The sequence below is a fragment of the Nothoprocta perdicaria genome, unplaced genomic scaffold (assembly GCF_003342845.1).
Source record: "Nothoprocta perdicaria isolate Ctin4 unplaced genomic scaffold, notPer1 scaffold_366, whole genome shotgun sequence".
Classification (NCBI taxonomy): domain Eukaryota; kingdom Metazoa; phylum Chordata; class Aves; order Tinamiformes; family Tinamidae; genus Nothoprocta; species Nothoprocta perdicaria.
The window spans coordinates 451182-464471 of record NW_020455606.1 but is presented as its reverse complement, the minus strand read 5'-3'; the positions used below and the strand labels follow the sequence as shown (position 1 = coordinate 464471).

At 41.4% G+C, this 13290-nt stretch overlaps 1 protein-coding gene across 6 annotated transcripts in view; it reads left to right on the top strand.

Annotated features, from left to right (window-relative positions):
* Nucleotides 1-13290, top strand: part of LOC112951703 (ephrin type-B receptor 5) — a 67711-nt gene that overhangs the window by 21245 nt on the left and 33176 nt on the right. For 3 of the 6 annotated variants that reach the window (XM_026044448.1, XM_026044447.1, XM_026044450.1), the window contains exons 3-4: nt 1718-1782; nt 2475-3171. In XM_026044448.1, the coding sequence (XP_025900233.1) occupies nt 1718-1782; nt 2475-3171 (762 nt within the window). Of the gene's footprint in view, nt 1-1717; nt 1783-2474; nt 3172-3322; nt 3929-13290 lie in introns of those variants that run through there. The other 3 variants (XM_026044449.1, XM_026044452.1, XM_026044451.1) reach the window with 3 other exon arrangements.

Sequence of the window (13290 nt, the reverse complement as noted above, 5' to 3'; positions counted from 1 at the left end):
ACAAGGATAACTAGGGAGTGATGAAGAGATACAGCCAACAGTAGAGGGAAAATAATTGGGGACTTTTGACTCTGTGCCTACAAATGAGGTATAAGCACATAATAATCATGTGTACTTTTTGTTCTATGTTTCCTGGCTTTTTAAAAATTCACCATTGCATGGGGAGTCCAGTCTGTTTCAGGCCACCTGTATCTGGTTCCTCTGTGAAATATTTATCTGCTTGATAAAGATTACCTGGCTCCCTGGAGAGAAGCTATCAGGAGAATAAGCTGCCTGCCAGCAGTGGCAGAGACCAGAGTGCAGACCTGGTCTGTATTCCTCAGGTCGGCTAGGTAATTCTGTAAAGGTGTTTGGTTCAGCAGTAAGCAGTAGATCTTTCCAGTTCCAGCAAGCCAGCTCAGATACTTATTTCTGTTGAAATTGGTACCTGTGGCAACTTGCTGTAGCTTTTCCTCAGAAAAGCTTAAGAAACTTATTATCCATAGGAATATGCAAAACATTAATTCTGGGACTTTGGGGAAGTCTGAGGTCTAGATAAACTTGATCCCTTAATCATCTCTGTTTTAGAATGAGACTGACCTGCTCTTTTTGATATTTAATGTTCTTTGAATTCCAAGGAGTGCTTATCAGTACATTGGAATCAGTAATCCTACAATATGAAAATAGTAACTATTAATGTAGTGTGTCTGCTTAAACGCTGGGACAATCACATCTTTAAGGAGAACAGCAAGAATTGTTGGGTTTTTCTCCCTTTTCCATTTCCATTTCCTTTCCTTTTTAAATTTATTTATTTGTACACAAGTCCATAGAACAGAAAAGACAAAATTAAAAGAAGCAAGCAACCAACCAAGCAAAAATTCATATGTACGATACGTATCAGAAGACGCAAATACCTACATTCTTTTTCCTGTGCCCCCCCAGTAAAATACACATAAACAGTTACATGCTTGCATACTTATACCTTCCAGGGGCTGTCAGAGCTGATGTTCCCAACCGGGAGTACCATATGTATAGTTTTCAGTGTCACTATGTGTGTTCTGTATTGCTTTGTAATGAATGGAGAATCATCTCCAAGAGCGACCAGTCTGGTACTTACCTCCAGGGGCAGATTCACTTACAAGGGGGATGCAGACTAGTTGAGGGAATAAGGTTGACCTGTGAGGTTCTCTTCACCCAAGGAGTATACAAAAGGCTATTTGATAATTAGCCAGAAGCCAAGGTATCTTGGCCTTACATTTACACTAGTAAATAAAGTGATCAAGTGAGCCCCTATGGGTAATGGCATAATCTGACACATATCCATATAACTTCTGTCCTACTCTTTTCAAAAAGAGAGTAGTCTCACCTGTAATTCTCATTATGATAAATCTTGGCCATGCTGTGGCTATGGCTACACATTTCCTGAAGGAAGGTTTGTCTGGCCAGATAATGCCAAGCAGCTTGGTAGTTATGGCACAGCATGATCATGTGCCAGTGCCAAAGCCCCTCTCTTGGCCCTGCTGAAGTTGTATAGATATAGTCTATATGTTTCATCTCAAAACATGAATATGTGTTCTGGGTTTGTGGAAGCTCTCTACAGAAGTGGTTGTTTTATTTTGCTTTGTTTTACTTTGTTTTGTTTTCTCCAGAGAGTTCTGTGAGGGACAGATAAAATTTTACCATGACTTGGAAAAGCACAAAATGCTCTTTTTATTTAATTATTTTTTAACATAAACAGAAATACTTCTGGATACCACTGGAGAAACCTCAGAGATTGGTTGGACCACCCACCCTCCTGATGGGGTAAGCATTTCTCATGTCTTCTTGCCCCAACCTCTAGTAGCAAGTATGTAGGCAATGAAGGAAAAAAAAAGATGGGAGCCAATGAGGCTTGTTTTATGTTCTCTGTTCATTTGAACAACCTGAACACTGTACATTGTGCAAAGACATATTTTTAAGAGAGAAGGTTGTGGGATAGGATGCTATTTCTTCTTCTTCTTCTCCTTCCCCCCTCCCTCAGAAGTGCTTATGAGATCTCCAGCACTCCCCCAAACAGCCTAATTGTAGTAGAGCAGGGTAGGAGAGACTKCTGCTATAATGTTTTGTCCAAAGGATAGTCTCTCATTTCTGCCTCATTTGTTTTGTACATCTTGCCTCTGGAGATAGTAAAGATGGAGGGAGAGCGGAAGATATAAACTTCTGACATAAAGATCCTCAATACCATATGACAGGTTTGCATAGAAGCAATCCTTCCTTTCATCCTTTAAATATCTTTCTTTACAACATCATACTTTGTTTTCTTTAGACCACTGTACTGCACATACCAGCAGTGGGTTCAAGTCCTGTAATAGGTGTGGGACCCTTTTCCTCTAAAGCAAAGAAGAAAGTCTGTCCCAAATTTTTGCACAGTTGAACACAGAATCACATTTTTTATTATTTCTTCATTTTTTTTAATTATTTTTTTTTAATTTTTTTCTCCCATACATCCATTATAGTGGGATGAGGTAAGTGTCCTGGATGACAAGAAGCGCCTGATCCGAACCTTTCAAGTCTGTAATGTGGCTGAACCAGGTCAGAATAACTGGTTGCGTACTCACTTCATTGAACGACATGGGGCCCACCGAGTACATGTCCGCCTCCGTTTCTCAGTGAGAGACTGTGCCAGCATGCGTACTGTGGCCTCTTCCTGCAAGGAGACTTTCACACTCTACTACCACCAAGCAGAGACTGACATAGCCTCCCAGGACTCGCCAGAGTGGCATGAGGGCCCCTGGACCAAGGTAGATACTATTGCAGCTGATGAAAGCTTTTCCCAGGTGGACAGCACTGGGAAGGTGGTAAAGATGAATGTTAAAGTCCGTAGCTTCGGGCCACTTACCCAGCGTGGCTTCTACCTGGCCTTCCAGGACTCAGGAGCCTGCATGTCCCTTGTGGCAGTTCAAGTCTTCTTCTACAAGTGCCCAGCTGTAGTGAAAGGATTTGCCTCCTTCCCTGAAACATTTGCCGGAGGGGAGAGGACCTCTCTGGTTGAGTCACCAGGGACATGTGTGGCAAATGCTGAAGAGGCAAGCACGACTGGGTCTTCAGGTGTTCGGTTGCACTGCAATGGAGAAGGCGAGTGGATGGTKGCCATTGGACGATGCACCTGCAAGGCTGGCTATCAACCTGTTGATGATGAACGAGCCTGCCAAGGTGAGTTTTATTTTCTCTACCTCTTAGGCAGCGCATTGCTTATTGTATCTTTGTGTCAGTATTTGATATATGCCAAAAAGTGACAGATCTAGGAAGTGGCATCATTTGTCACAGAGAGTGCTTACTAACAGCCTCTTCTTCTCAAACTTAGTGCTGCAGACTGAAGGTGAAGGGACCATTTTTGTTTCTAAGAACATGATTAGAAATTCTATTCAAGCCTTAGCTCAAGCAGTAATGACAGAGAACCTTTTGGACTACATGAGGAGAAGGGGTGAAAGCTGTAACTAGCCAACTGTAACATGGTTCCACTTCTCCAACAAGTTGCACCATTCTCAGAGCGGAGAGACCACAAGGTGTAGATTTGAGCCCAGACCCTTGGCTTGGACCCTTTGTTACCACTGTTGGAATCAGTGGTGACAAGAGAAGAGGAAAGCCTGATCATGGACATGAAGCATTCCACAGGAACCTGTGAGACTAGGTGAGAAAGAGGCAACCATGATAATGCTGCTGCCATGAGGTTTTTTTTTCCCCCGAGGCGCAAAACATTTTGTGTGTAATGGTTCTAGGAGGAAGTAGAATCAACGGCATATCATCTAGTAATGGTATTGGGCCAAAATCTGGCCAAACATAAACAGCCAGTCTCATATCATGACTCTCTATCCATTTCAAGCTTAGGACAATCCATTAGACTAAACTGTTTTGTATGTTGCTTGCATATGCATAATTTTGAGTTTAAAGTGTTTCTGCTGCTTCCTTATTTTCGAYAGGCACCTATGGTAAGAGATCACCAGGATCTCTTAGCAATGGAAAATGTTGCTYCACCACATTTCAGGACTATAAAAAAAATAGATGTTATGTGGAATTCAGTTTCAACTCTAGGTTGTGTGTAATATATTTAAATAAGAATATGCCTGAGTTGTTGAGAATTACAAACAATCTTGTTAACTCTCAGTAAAAAAATGCCCACTATAGATGAATGTCTGTATGTTACCTGAAATTCCTTTTTCATCAAGTGATTGGAKTCATGCAAAATAACATTATTAAAACATTTTACTCTGAAACATATGGAGTTCATTGTGCTGGAGACTTATGAAGGGAATTACATTTGGTAAGTGCTTTTCATTTGTTTATATTTTAAGAAGGAATAAAGTATGTGTGGCTTTTTGGCCTGCTCATAGTTTCAACTTAGAAATASCTGGAATAAAAAATAGGGGGGGTTTATTTTCTTTCTTTTGCTAGAAGGATTTTTAGACAATTTAGGCCTTCTGTAGATCACTGTGTATGTTGCTTAATTTGGGGTTAGTCCAGAGAAGCTACACTAATCTGTTTAAAATCTCCTCTGASTTTAGATAAACTTGCTTACCCCAGTCTCTTTCCTATCAGAAAATATTCTTTCCATTCTCAAAACCTTAAAAGCATAGGAGTTGGCTCTGAGCTTAGTGTGTCATCAAGGACATAGTGCAGTGCTTAACAGAAGTAGCTTGTTTCTGGGTTTCCAGACATGATGCTGGGTTTACTTGCTAGATATTATGTGTCATTTAAGCTTACCTATTGTTGAGCATTACCCATTGGCTTATCCATTAGAATCATAKAATGCTTAAGGTTGGAAGGGATCTCAGAGGTCATCTAGTCCAACTCCCCTGCTCACGCAGGGTCATCTAGAGCAYGGGGCACAGGGCTGCGTCCAAGCGGGTRTTAAAGATCTCCACAGAAGGAGACTCCACAACCTCYCTGGGCAGCCTGTTCCAGGGCTCTGTCACCCTCACTGTCAAGAAATGTTTCCTTAAGTTCCTGGGGAACTTTTGGTGCCTCAGCTTGTGGCCGYTTCCTCTAGTCCTATCGCTGGCCACCACTGAAAAGAGGCCAGTCCCCTCCTCACTGCCTCCCTTGAGGTATTTATAGACAYTGATCAGGTCCCCCCTCAGCCTTCTCTTCTCCAGGCTGAACACACCCAGCTCCCTCAGCCTTTCCTCATAGGRCAGATGTTCCAGGCCCCTGATCATCCTCGTAGCCCTGCGYTGGACTCTCTCCAGCAGCTCCACATCCCTCTTGTMCTGGGRAGCCCAGAACCAGACACAGTACTCCAGATGTGGCCTCACCAGGACTGCATAGAGGGGGAAGATCACCTCTCTGGACCTGCTGGAGAYGCTCTTCTTAATGCATCCCAGAATCCCATTGGCCTTCTTGGCCACCAGGGCACACTGCTKCCTCATGGTCACCTGGTTGTCCACCATGACACCAACGTCCCTCTCTACAGAGCTGCTCTCCAGCAGGCCAGTCCCCAGCCTGTACTGGTGTCCAGGGTTATTCCTTCCCAAGTGCAGGACCCTGCACTCACCCTTGTTGAACTTCATGAGGTTTCTCACCGCCCAGTTGTCCAATCTGTCCAGGTCCCTCTGGATGGTGGCACAGAYCTCAGGGCTATCAGCTACTCCTCCCAGTTTGGTATYATCGGCAAACTTGCTGAGGGAGCACTCCAGCCCTTCATCCAGGTCATTAATAAGTTGAACAGGATTGGACCGAGGACCGACCCCTGGGGGACACTGCTAACTACAGGCCTCCAACTGGACTCAGCGCCACTGACTACYACTCTCTGCGCGCTGCCATCGAGTCAATTCCTAATCCACCTCATCATCCACTCATCTATCCCACACTTCCAATCCTTGCTCAGGAGAATGTTGTGAGGGACAGTGTCAAAAGCCTTGCTCAAGTCCAGATAGATGACATCCACTGCTCTCCCCTCATCTATCCAGCCAGTCACTCCATCACAGAAGGCGATCAGGTTAGTCAAGCATGATTTCCCCTTGGTGAATCCATGCTGGCTACTCCTGAGCACCTTCTTCTCCTCCACSTGTCTGGAGACAGCAGCCAGGATGAGCTGTTCCATCACTTTTCCAGGGATGGAGGTGAGGCTTACTGGCCTGTAGTTGCCCGGGTCCTCCTTCTTGCCTTTTTTGAAGACRTTAGCCTTCTTCCAGTCCTCTGGCACCTCTCTYGTTCTCCAGGACCTTCTGAAGATGATGGCGAGCAACTTCGCTATGACATCCGCGAGTTCCCGCAACACTCTGGGGTGCATCCCATCAGGGCCCATGGACTTGTGKGTGTCGAGTTTCCTTAGATGCTCTCTGACCCACTCTTCCTCTACCCGGGGCAAGCCTTCCTCTCTCCAKCTCACTTCTTGTGTCCCYAGGGCCTGGGATTCTASAGGGCTGCCCCTGACAAACACCGAAGCAAAGGTGGCATTCGCCAACTCTGCTTTCTCCGTGTTTTTCGTAACAAGGGTACCCACCCCGATCACTAGTGGACCCATGTTTTCCCTGACCTTCCTTTTGTTGTTAATATATTTGGAGTTCTTGTTATTTTTAACATTCCTTGCCAGATTTAGTTCCAAATGTGCCTTAGCTTTCCTTGTAGCRTCCCTGCATTCCTTGACAATGTTCCTGTATTTATCCCAAGGGGCCTGTCCTTTCTTCCACATTCTGTATACTGCCTTCTTCTGCTGGAGTTTTGCCAGGAGCTCCCTGCTCATCTACACAGGTCTCCTGCCCCCTCTGCCTGACTTCTTATGCACAGGGATGCACTGTTGCTGGGCATGGAGGAAATGCCGTTTGAAAACTAACCAGCTCTCCTGGGCCCCTCTTCCTTCTAGAGCCCTAGCCCATGGGATCTTTCCCAGCAGGTCTCTGAAGAGKCTAAAGTTGGCCCTCCTGAAGTCCAGGGGGGCAAGGCTACTTACTGCCCTGCCTCCTCCTTGTTGGATCCTAAACTCCACCAGCTCGTGGTCACTGCAGCCAAGGCTGCCCCCCACCTTCACATCCTCAACCAGGCCCTCTCTCTCTGTCAGTACAAGGTCCAGTAGCCCACCTCTCCTCGTCGGCGCCTCCACAACCTGCGTCAAAAAGTTGTCATCGACGCACTGCAGAAACCTCCAGGACCATTTGTGCCTCGCTGTGCCGTCTCTCCAGCTGATGTCAGGGAAGTTAAAGTCCCCCATGAGAACCAGGGCCTGCGACCGTGAGGCAACCTCCAGCTGCCTGTAGAAGGCCTCATCAGCCGCCTCCTCCTGGTCAGGTGGCCTGTAGCAGACACTCACCACAGTGTCTCCCACGTTGGCCTGCCCTTTAACCCTTACCCACAAGCTCTCCACCCTCTCATCATCCACTCCCAGGCTGAGCTCCATGCATTCCAGTTGCTCTCTCACATACAGAGCAACTCCACCACCTCGCCTTCCCAGCCTGTCCTTCCTAAAGAGCACCATGACAGCGCTCCAGTCGTTAGAGCTATCCCACCACGTTTCTGTGATTCCTATGAGATCTTGGTGCTGGGACTGCACACAGATATCCAGTTCGTCCTGCTTATTCCCTGTGCTTCACACATTGGTGTATAGGCATTTCAGAGAGGATTTTGTCCTCCTCATTTATTAATATTTATGTACTTTCTTCCTTGCTGTCCTGTATAGGCTAGTAAATTACTTCAGCAGGATCATGGCAGGATTGSAGAAGTTTCCTAAGATATCATGTATTTATTTGCACCTGCAAAGTCTGCTTTGCAGACTTTTCTAGTACCATGAAACTTTTATTCTGCATAATTTATGACTGAATCCTGATTTCATACTTTTTTTTGCTGCTCTGCTCTTTAAATATTTCAAGTATATCACGCATCCTAGGTGTCTCTTCTAAGGAAATTTGAAACAGCAACTGTTTATTTGTTAGACATTTCTTCCTTTAACACTTTAAAAGGCAACCTTRCTAAGGCGTCCCCTTATATCTGCCTTTACGGCTTCATCTCATATCACTGAATTTAGTAAAATTTTGTCACTGTTTTCATGCTGAAAAATGGGGCAATTACAGAGGAAAGGATACCATCGTATTCAGTTAACTTCTGAAAGACAGAGGACAACTATCATACTTTTTATGGTATATCATGCCCTGTGTTGTCTTCTCAGCTTGTAAAGGGGGGGAAAAAAAGCTGAAACACATTGTGAAAACTTTGTATGCAATCTGTAACTAATATACTTGACTTGCATATTGCTTGTTGATGTGGCCTAATTTACTTTTTATGTTTGTATCTGTTTCCACAAAAGCAGAACTTTTTTCCTGAGTTATCTCCTGAGCTCCTGCAGTTAAACTTTAACCGGCATGCCCTCTGTGATACAATTGGATCTAGCTTTCCAAAACAATTTTTAACATGGGTCAGCACAAAGCAGGAAGTGTGTACTTTGTGTTGCTGCTGCTGTTTCTTACTTATTAAGGACTTTTGATCATAAAAATAAGATTATTAGAAAAGTAGACTATTTTTACAGAATGTGTTATGATTTGTATTTGCTTTCATTAAGTCGTAGTCCTTTGATAGGATGTAGGCTAGATTCAGCTTAGGGCTAGATGGAAGGAAAGAGCATCATCAGTTCAGTACTATCTTGATTATTCATACAAAATATATGGCATTTATGATATGATTTCCAATATGCAAGGTTCAGGATTTGTTTATTATTTCCTAGACAGCTACTGCATTAAGATAGAGAATTTATAAAAACATACAATTTAATTCTAAGAGTCTTCTAGGCTTTTACATCTTTGTCATCACAAAACAACAAATAAACCAATGCAGACCCACTGACAAATGTAAGTATGTTTTTAGTGTTGATATTGTACTCATGTTCCATGTACATGGAACTCATGTTCCATTCTTTAGAATGTAGGAGGTTATATGACTGTAAGATTTTTCTCTGTTTCTGTTTCAATCACAGTGTGAGAGAATATGAATGAGAGGATCTCTAGAGTTGGAGTAAGTTCCATGTGGATTATCTTCACTTTGGATACAGGCTCAAATGTACCCACTTCTTATGGTTTATTTTTACATTCACCTAATTACAAAAAGAAAAAAAAGTCACCTGAGTCCCCTCAGATTAAATATTACTAAGAAGTATCTTTATAGACAATTTATAGATTATAATCTATATATAGATTATAGATTATTTTCCCTTGATTTACCTTTGTATCACCAGAAACGTTTTTTGTGTCTCAAGAAAGGTGTAAATCAAAATCTGCTCTGTGTGCCATTGCATTGAGCCGTACATCTTGACATCACCTGCAAAGTCCTAGAAACTGCCTTCCCTTTTGTATATATATAAAAAATCCATTTAGTCCAATTCCTAACTTTATTTATGGCTATAAGTAGATGCTTAGGAAAAAGTAAGAGCTAGACAAGAATATACTGTACTTCTATTGAACACTCCTGGCTTCCAACCAGGATCTTCTCACTTTTTCCTGTATCCATTTGGTTTCCTAAGGGGCCTTAAGGGACTTTTTCAGTAGTCTCCTGGAACTCCAGGTACATAGCGTCAGCTAGATTACCCTTTTCCAGCATATTTTTTACTCTTTGAAGAGTCTAGAGATCTGCAAAGCAGACCTTTACAAAAGCTTTGCATATTGATGTGTTTATTCAGCTGTTCATTATTTCATAATGGTATTTGACACAGACAGGTGTGAAGTCCTGCATCTGGCAGGGACTAAGTTCCCCCACCAATACAGACTGGAAGCTGATTGCCTGGAGAGTGGCCCTACTGAAGCAGACCCAGGAATCTTGGTGCACAGTAGGCTGAGTCGCTATCATGGCATGGCAGYAAAGAAAACTAATGGCATCCTGAACTCTTTTAGCAGAACCATAGCCTGTAGTTTGAGGGAAGTGATTTTTCCCCCCTTTACTTGGTACTTCTTATCTTCTACTTCTTGTCCTTCTGATCTTGTAGCTTTGGCCCTGTCTTGAGGAGGYTGAACTAGATCTTGAGATCGCTTRCAACCAAATGATGGTAGAATTCTGTGAAACGGGCAGACATTTTAAGGTACATGATATGGAAATACATTGTTAACTAGTTGAATCACAGAAACATATGCTTCTTTGCTATGTATTAGGGATTCTTTTGTTCTTATTGCAAAGCTCTGATGATCGTGATTATGGCATAGCTGTTTCTCAGTACATGTAGGTGTAGTTTCTCCCTCCCCCGTTTCATAAATAGCCAGTAAAAATTCACTGCTATGTCGCTGTCTTGCACTGGAAATCTTTGTTTCATAGATCCAGAGAGGCTAGCTCAGTTTATTGTTCTTTCAAAATGAGGCAGAAGAAATCTGAAGTGCATCRGAAACAGTACTATGTGCAGTACATACAACAGCCACATACATGCACAGTGGAGATGTTCAGCTCTGCATGAAGGATTGTCTTTTTAAGGCTCTTCCATCCTCATTTCTAAAGGTTAGCAAAGCTCATCAGCTAGAGTAATTATCAAATGCACATTACTGGATGATACGGTTTAATTCAATTCAAAACATTATTTTGCTGTGCTGCGAAAAGGATACTGGCTGCCAAACAGACGGAAAATGAGAATAAGGAGGTGAGAAAGAGAACTATTGTATCTCTGGAAATGGACAGTTACATTTATTTCATGTGAATATGGGCAAACCTTATAGCTGAGCCAGTGTTCCTTTCTGAACATCATAATAGATATTCTGTGTGGTAGGGATTTAAGCATGATATAATGACTGTATTAAAATCTTGTGAAATTTCCACTAATGTAAACAAAATCAGCACTTAGGCCATTATCATTCTTAAGGGAAGATTTTTATTGTAGTAACTCCTTTTGTGTCAAGAATTTCTACCACATGAACCTACAAAGTCATTCCCTGATCTTCTCTATTCCATTTATTTTCTCCTGTTTCTCTGTGACTCTCACCACTTTTCCAAATCTTCCTGCCCTGTCTTTCACTTTATAAAAAGTCCATTTGGTGTTTTTCAGCTAGGACTTGTAAATGAATTTCATACTATCATGTTTTTTTTCAGAGATGGGGTAACTAACACTGAGATCATATGCCAAAACACCAAATCCAGCATTTTTTAAATGTTCCAAAGGAAATTTTAAACTTGTTCTATACTTAATTGTTAGATTTCTCAATGGAATTTTTTATTTTCTTGACTTTAAATTTTTCTTTAAATATTCAGGATAATCTGAGTGCTAAGCATCTTGCAGAGATGGGAGCAATCATCTCTTGGGTTAAGAAACTCAGATGGCATTTTGTTTAGTCCTGCCCAAGACCAGTTTAGAAGGAAAATACATGTTAATCTATTCTTTTCATTTTGCAATGATAATTTAGTACAGATAAACTGCAGCTTCAGTGCCTTTTTTGAAATTTAAAGAAATGGCAGAAGAATGCTGAAATGGTCAAATAATTTGTGGACTTGGATTTTTCTGACTGCATATAGTAGCTCCAGCAGCACCTCTTTTGTTTGTTCTTTTAAGGGATGTTCAAAAACAAGTCAAACAATGAACATTAGTCACAGAAATCTTTATTACTGTTTATTGCATTGGCATAGGAACATTTTTTGAGAAATAATTGGCATTGGTGTTTTCTTCATTTTGTAAGACATGCATATGCACTGTGTCTTCACTATAAAATAACATTATAGAGTTGATTAAATTTTAAAGGTTTCTGATAGTGAGTGTTAAAAATTATTTTTCAAGAACAGGGATGAAAACCTGTTTCTCAGACCTTTTAAAAGTAGGTTGAGTAGCCCCTTACCAAAGTACCTAAATATTGTTCCTTTCAGTATGTCAGCATTATAACTTACAGGTTTTTAGTAAATAGTTGAATTCCTTTTCAACATTCTAAATTTGATGACAAATTGTATGAAAAATTAAAAGCTTTGCTATTTCTAAAACTAATTGTTTTCTTTACTAAAATAACGAGCTCTGATGAGGAATAACAGGCAGCTGGTGCAGCTCTCACTTAATGGGTATTACTTATTCCTACTGTAATAGAATCACCTTTTTTTTTCTGTCTGTAACTCCTGGAATGTTCATGAAGTTGTGCCTTTCCAAGCAAAACAATTTTGTTGCAAAAAAAAAAAAAAAAAAAAAAAAAAGTCTTTTAAACAGTACAGTCAGGCAAAATTATAGCGGCATTTATTTCTGAGATGTCTTTTATCTGACCATTTGTGGGAGAAAAATAGTACAGTGATTTCCTATTACTTGCTGTAACCAAGAACTACAAGACACTGGATAATGGGGTGGGAAAATGAGGAGGAGCAGCTAATGGCAGGTATTGCAGAGGACAAAGCAGGAATTGCTTGAATGATTCACATACAAATACTGCTAGCTAGATAGCTAGCCTTGCAAAGTAGCCCTGAAAGAAGTGTAGCTACATTCATAAAGCATTACTCCAGAGATAGCAAGGCCAGTCAGATCAAAGGCAGCTCAGGATGGCACTAGACTTTTATGCCTCTGTTGCATGATTAATCCACAATCCAGATAAACAGCCAATAAGTACTTTTATGTCAACTACCTGTCTTAGGCACCCTGAAAATACTGAGATTAGGTTTAGCAAATAAATATAGATTTTTAAATTCATCTTTTAGGTTTTTGAGGATTCACTTTTGTTGTGTTCAGAGAAAACTGATATTCCCTTGCAGCCCCCTTTTTGCAGAAGACGGTCATTGATGAGAATAGCAAATAAATTTTGGCTTGTAAATGAAATAATGAGGGTCTACCAAATTARCAAACATGCTCCATCAGCTGCTTTCTGAATTCCATGAGCAGCTTAGAACAACCAATAGCAACCAGTGAACTTAAATCATAGACTCATTATGATTGGAAAAGACCTTCAAGATCATTGAGTCCAACCATAAGTCCTTCAATACCATGACTGTTAAACCATGACCCTAAATGTCTCTTTCTACACATTTATTTAACGCTGTCAGGGATGGTGACTCCACTACTTCCCTGAGCAACCTGTTCCAATGCTTGACAACTCTTTCCATGTAGAATTTTTTCCTAATATCTAGTCTGACCTTTTTTTTCTTTCTTTTTTTTTTTTTTTCCTCCCCTTGTGCTTTTCAGAAACTGCTATGGCTCGATCCCCATTCCTGATCTTTTCTCCTGCTAAAAACGTGTTGCTGTCCTGTCTGAATGGAGATGATAGCTTGTGGTCTTCTATTTGTGTTATCTCAACCAAGCATCCTTTTCAAGATTTCCCCTCTGTGTATGTTCTACCTTTTTAAGAACAGAAGGACACTGATAAGTATTTGTTACAATGTTCTCTATGAAATCTCTACTGAAGCTATTACAGAGAG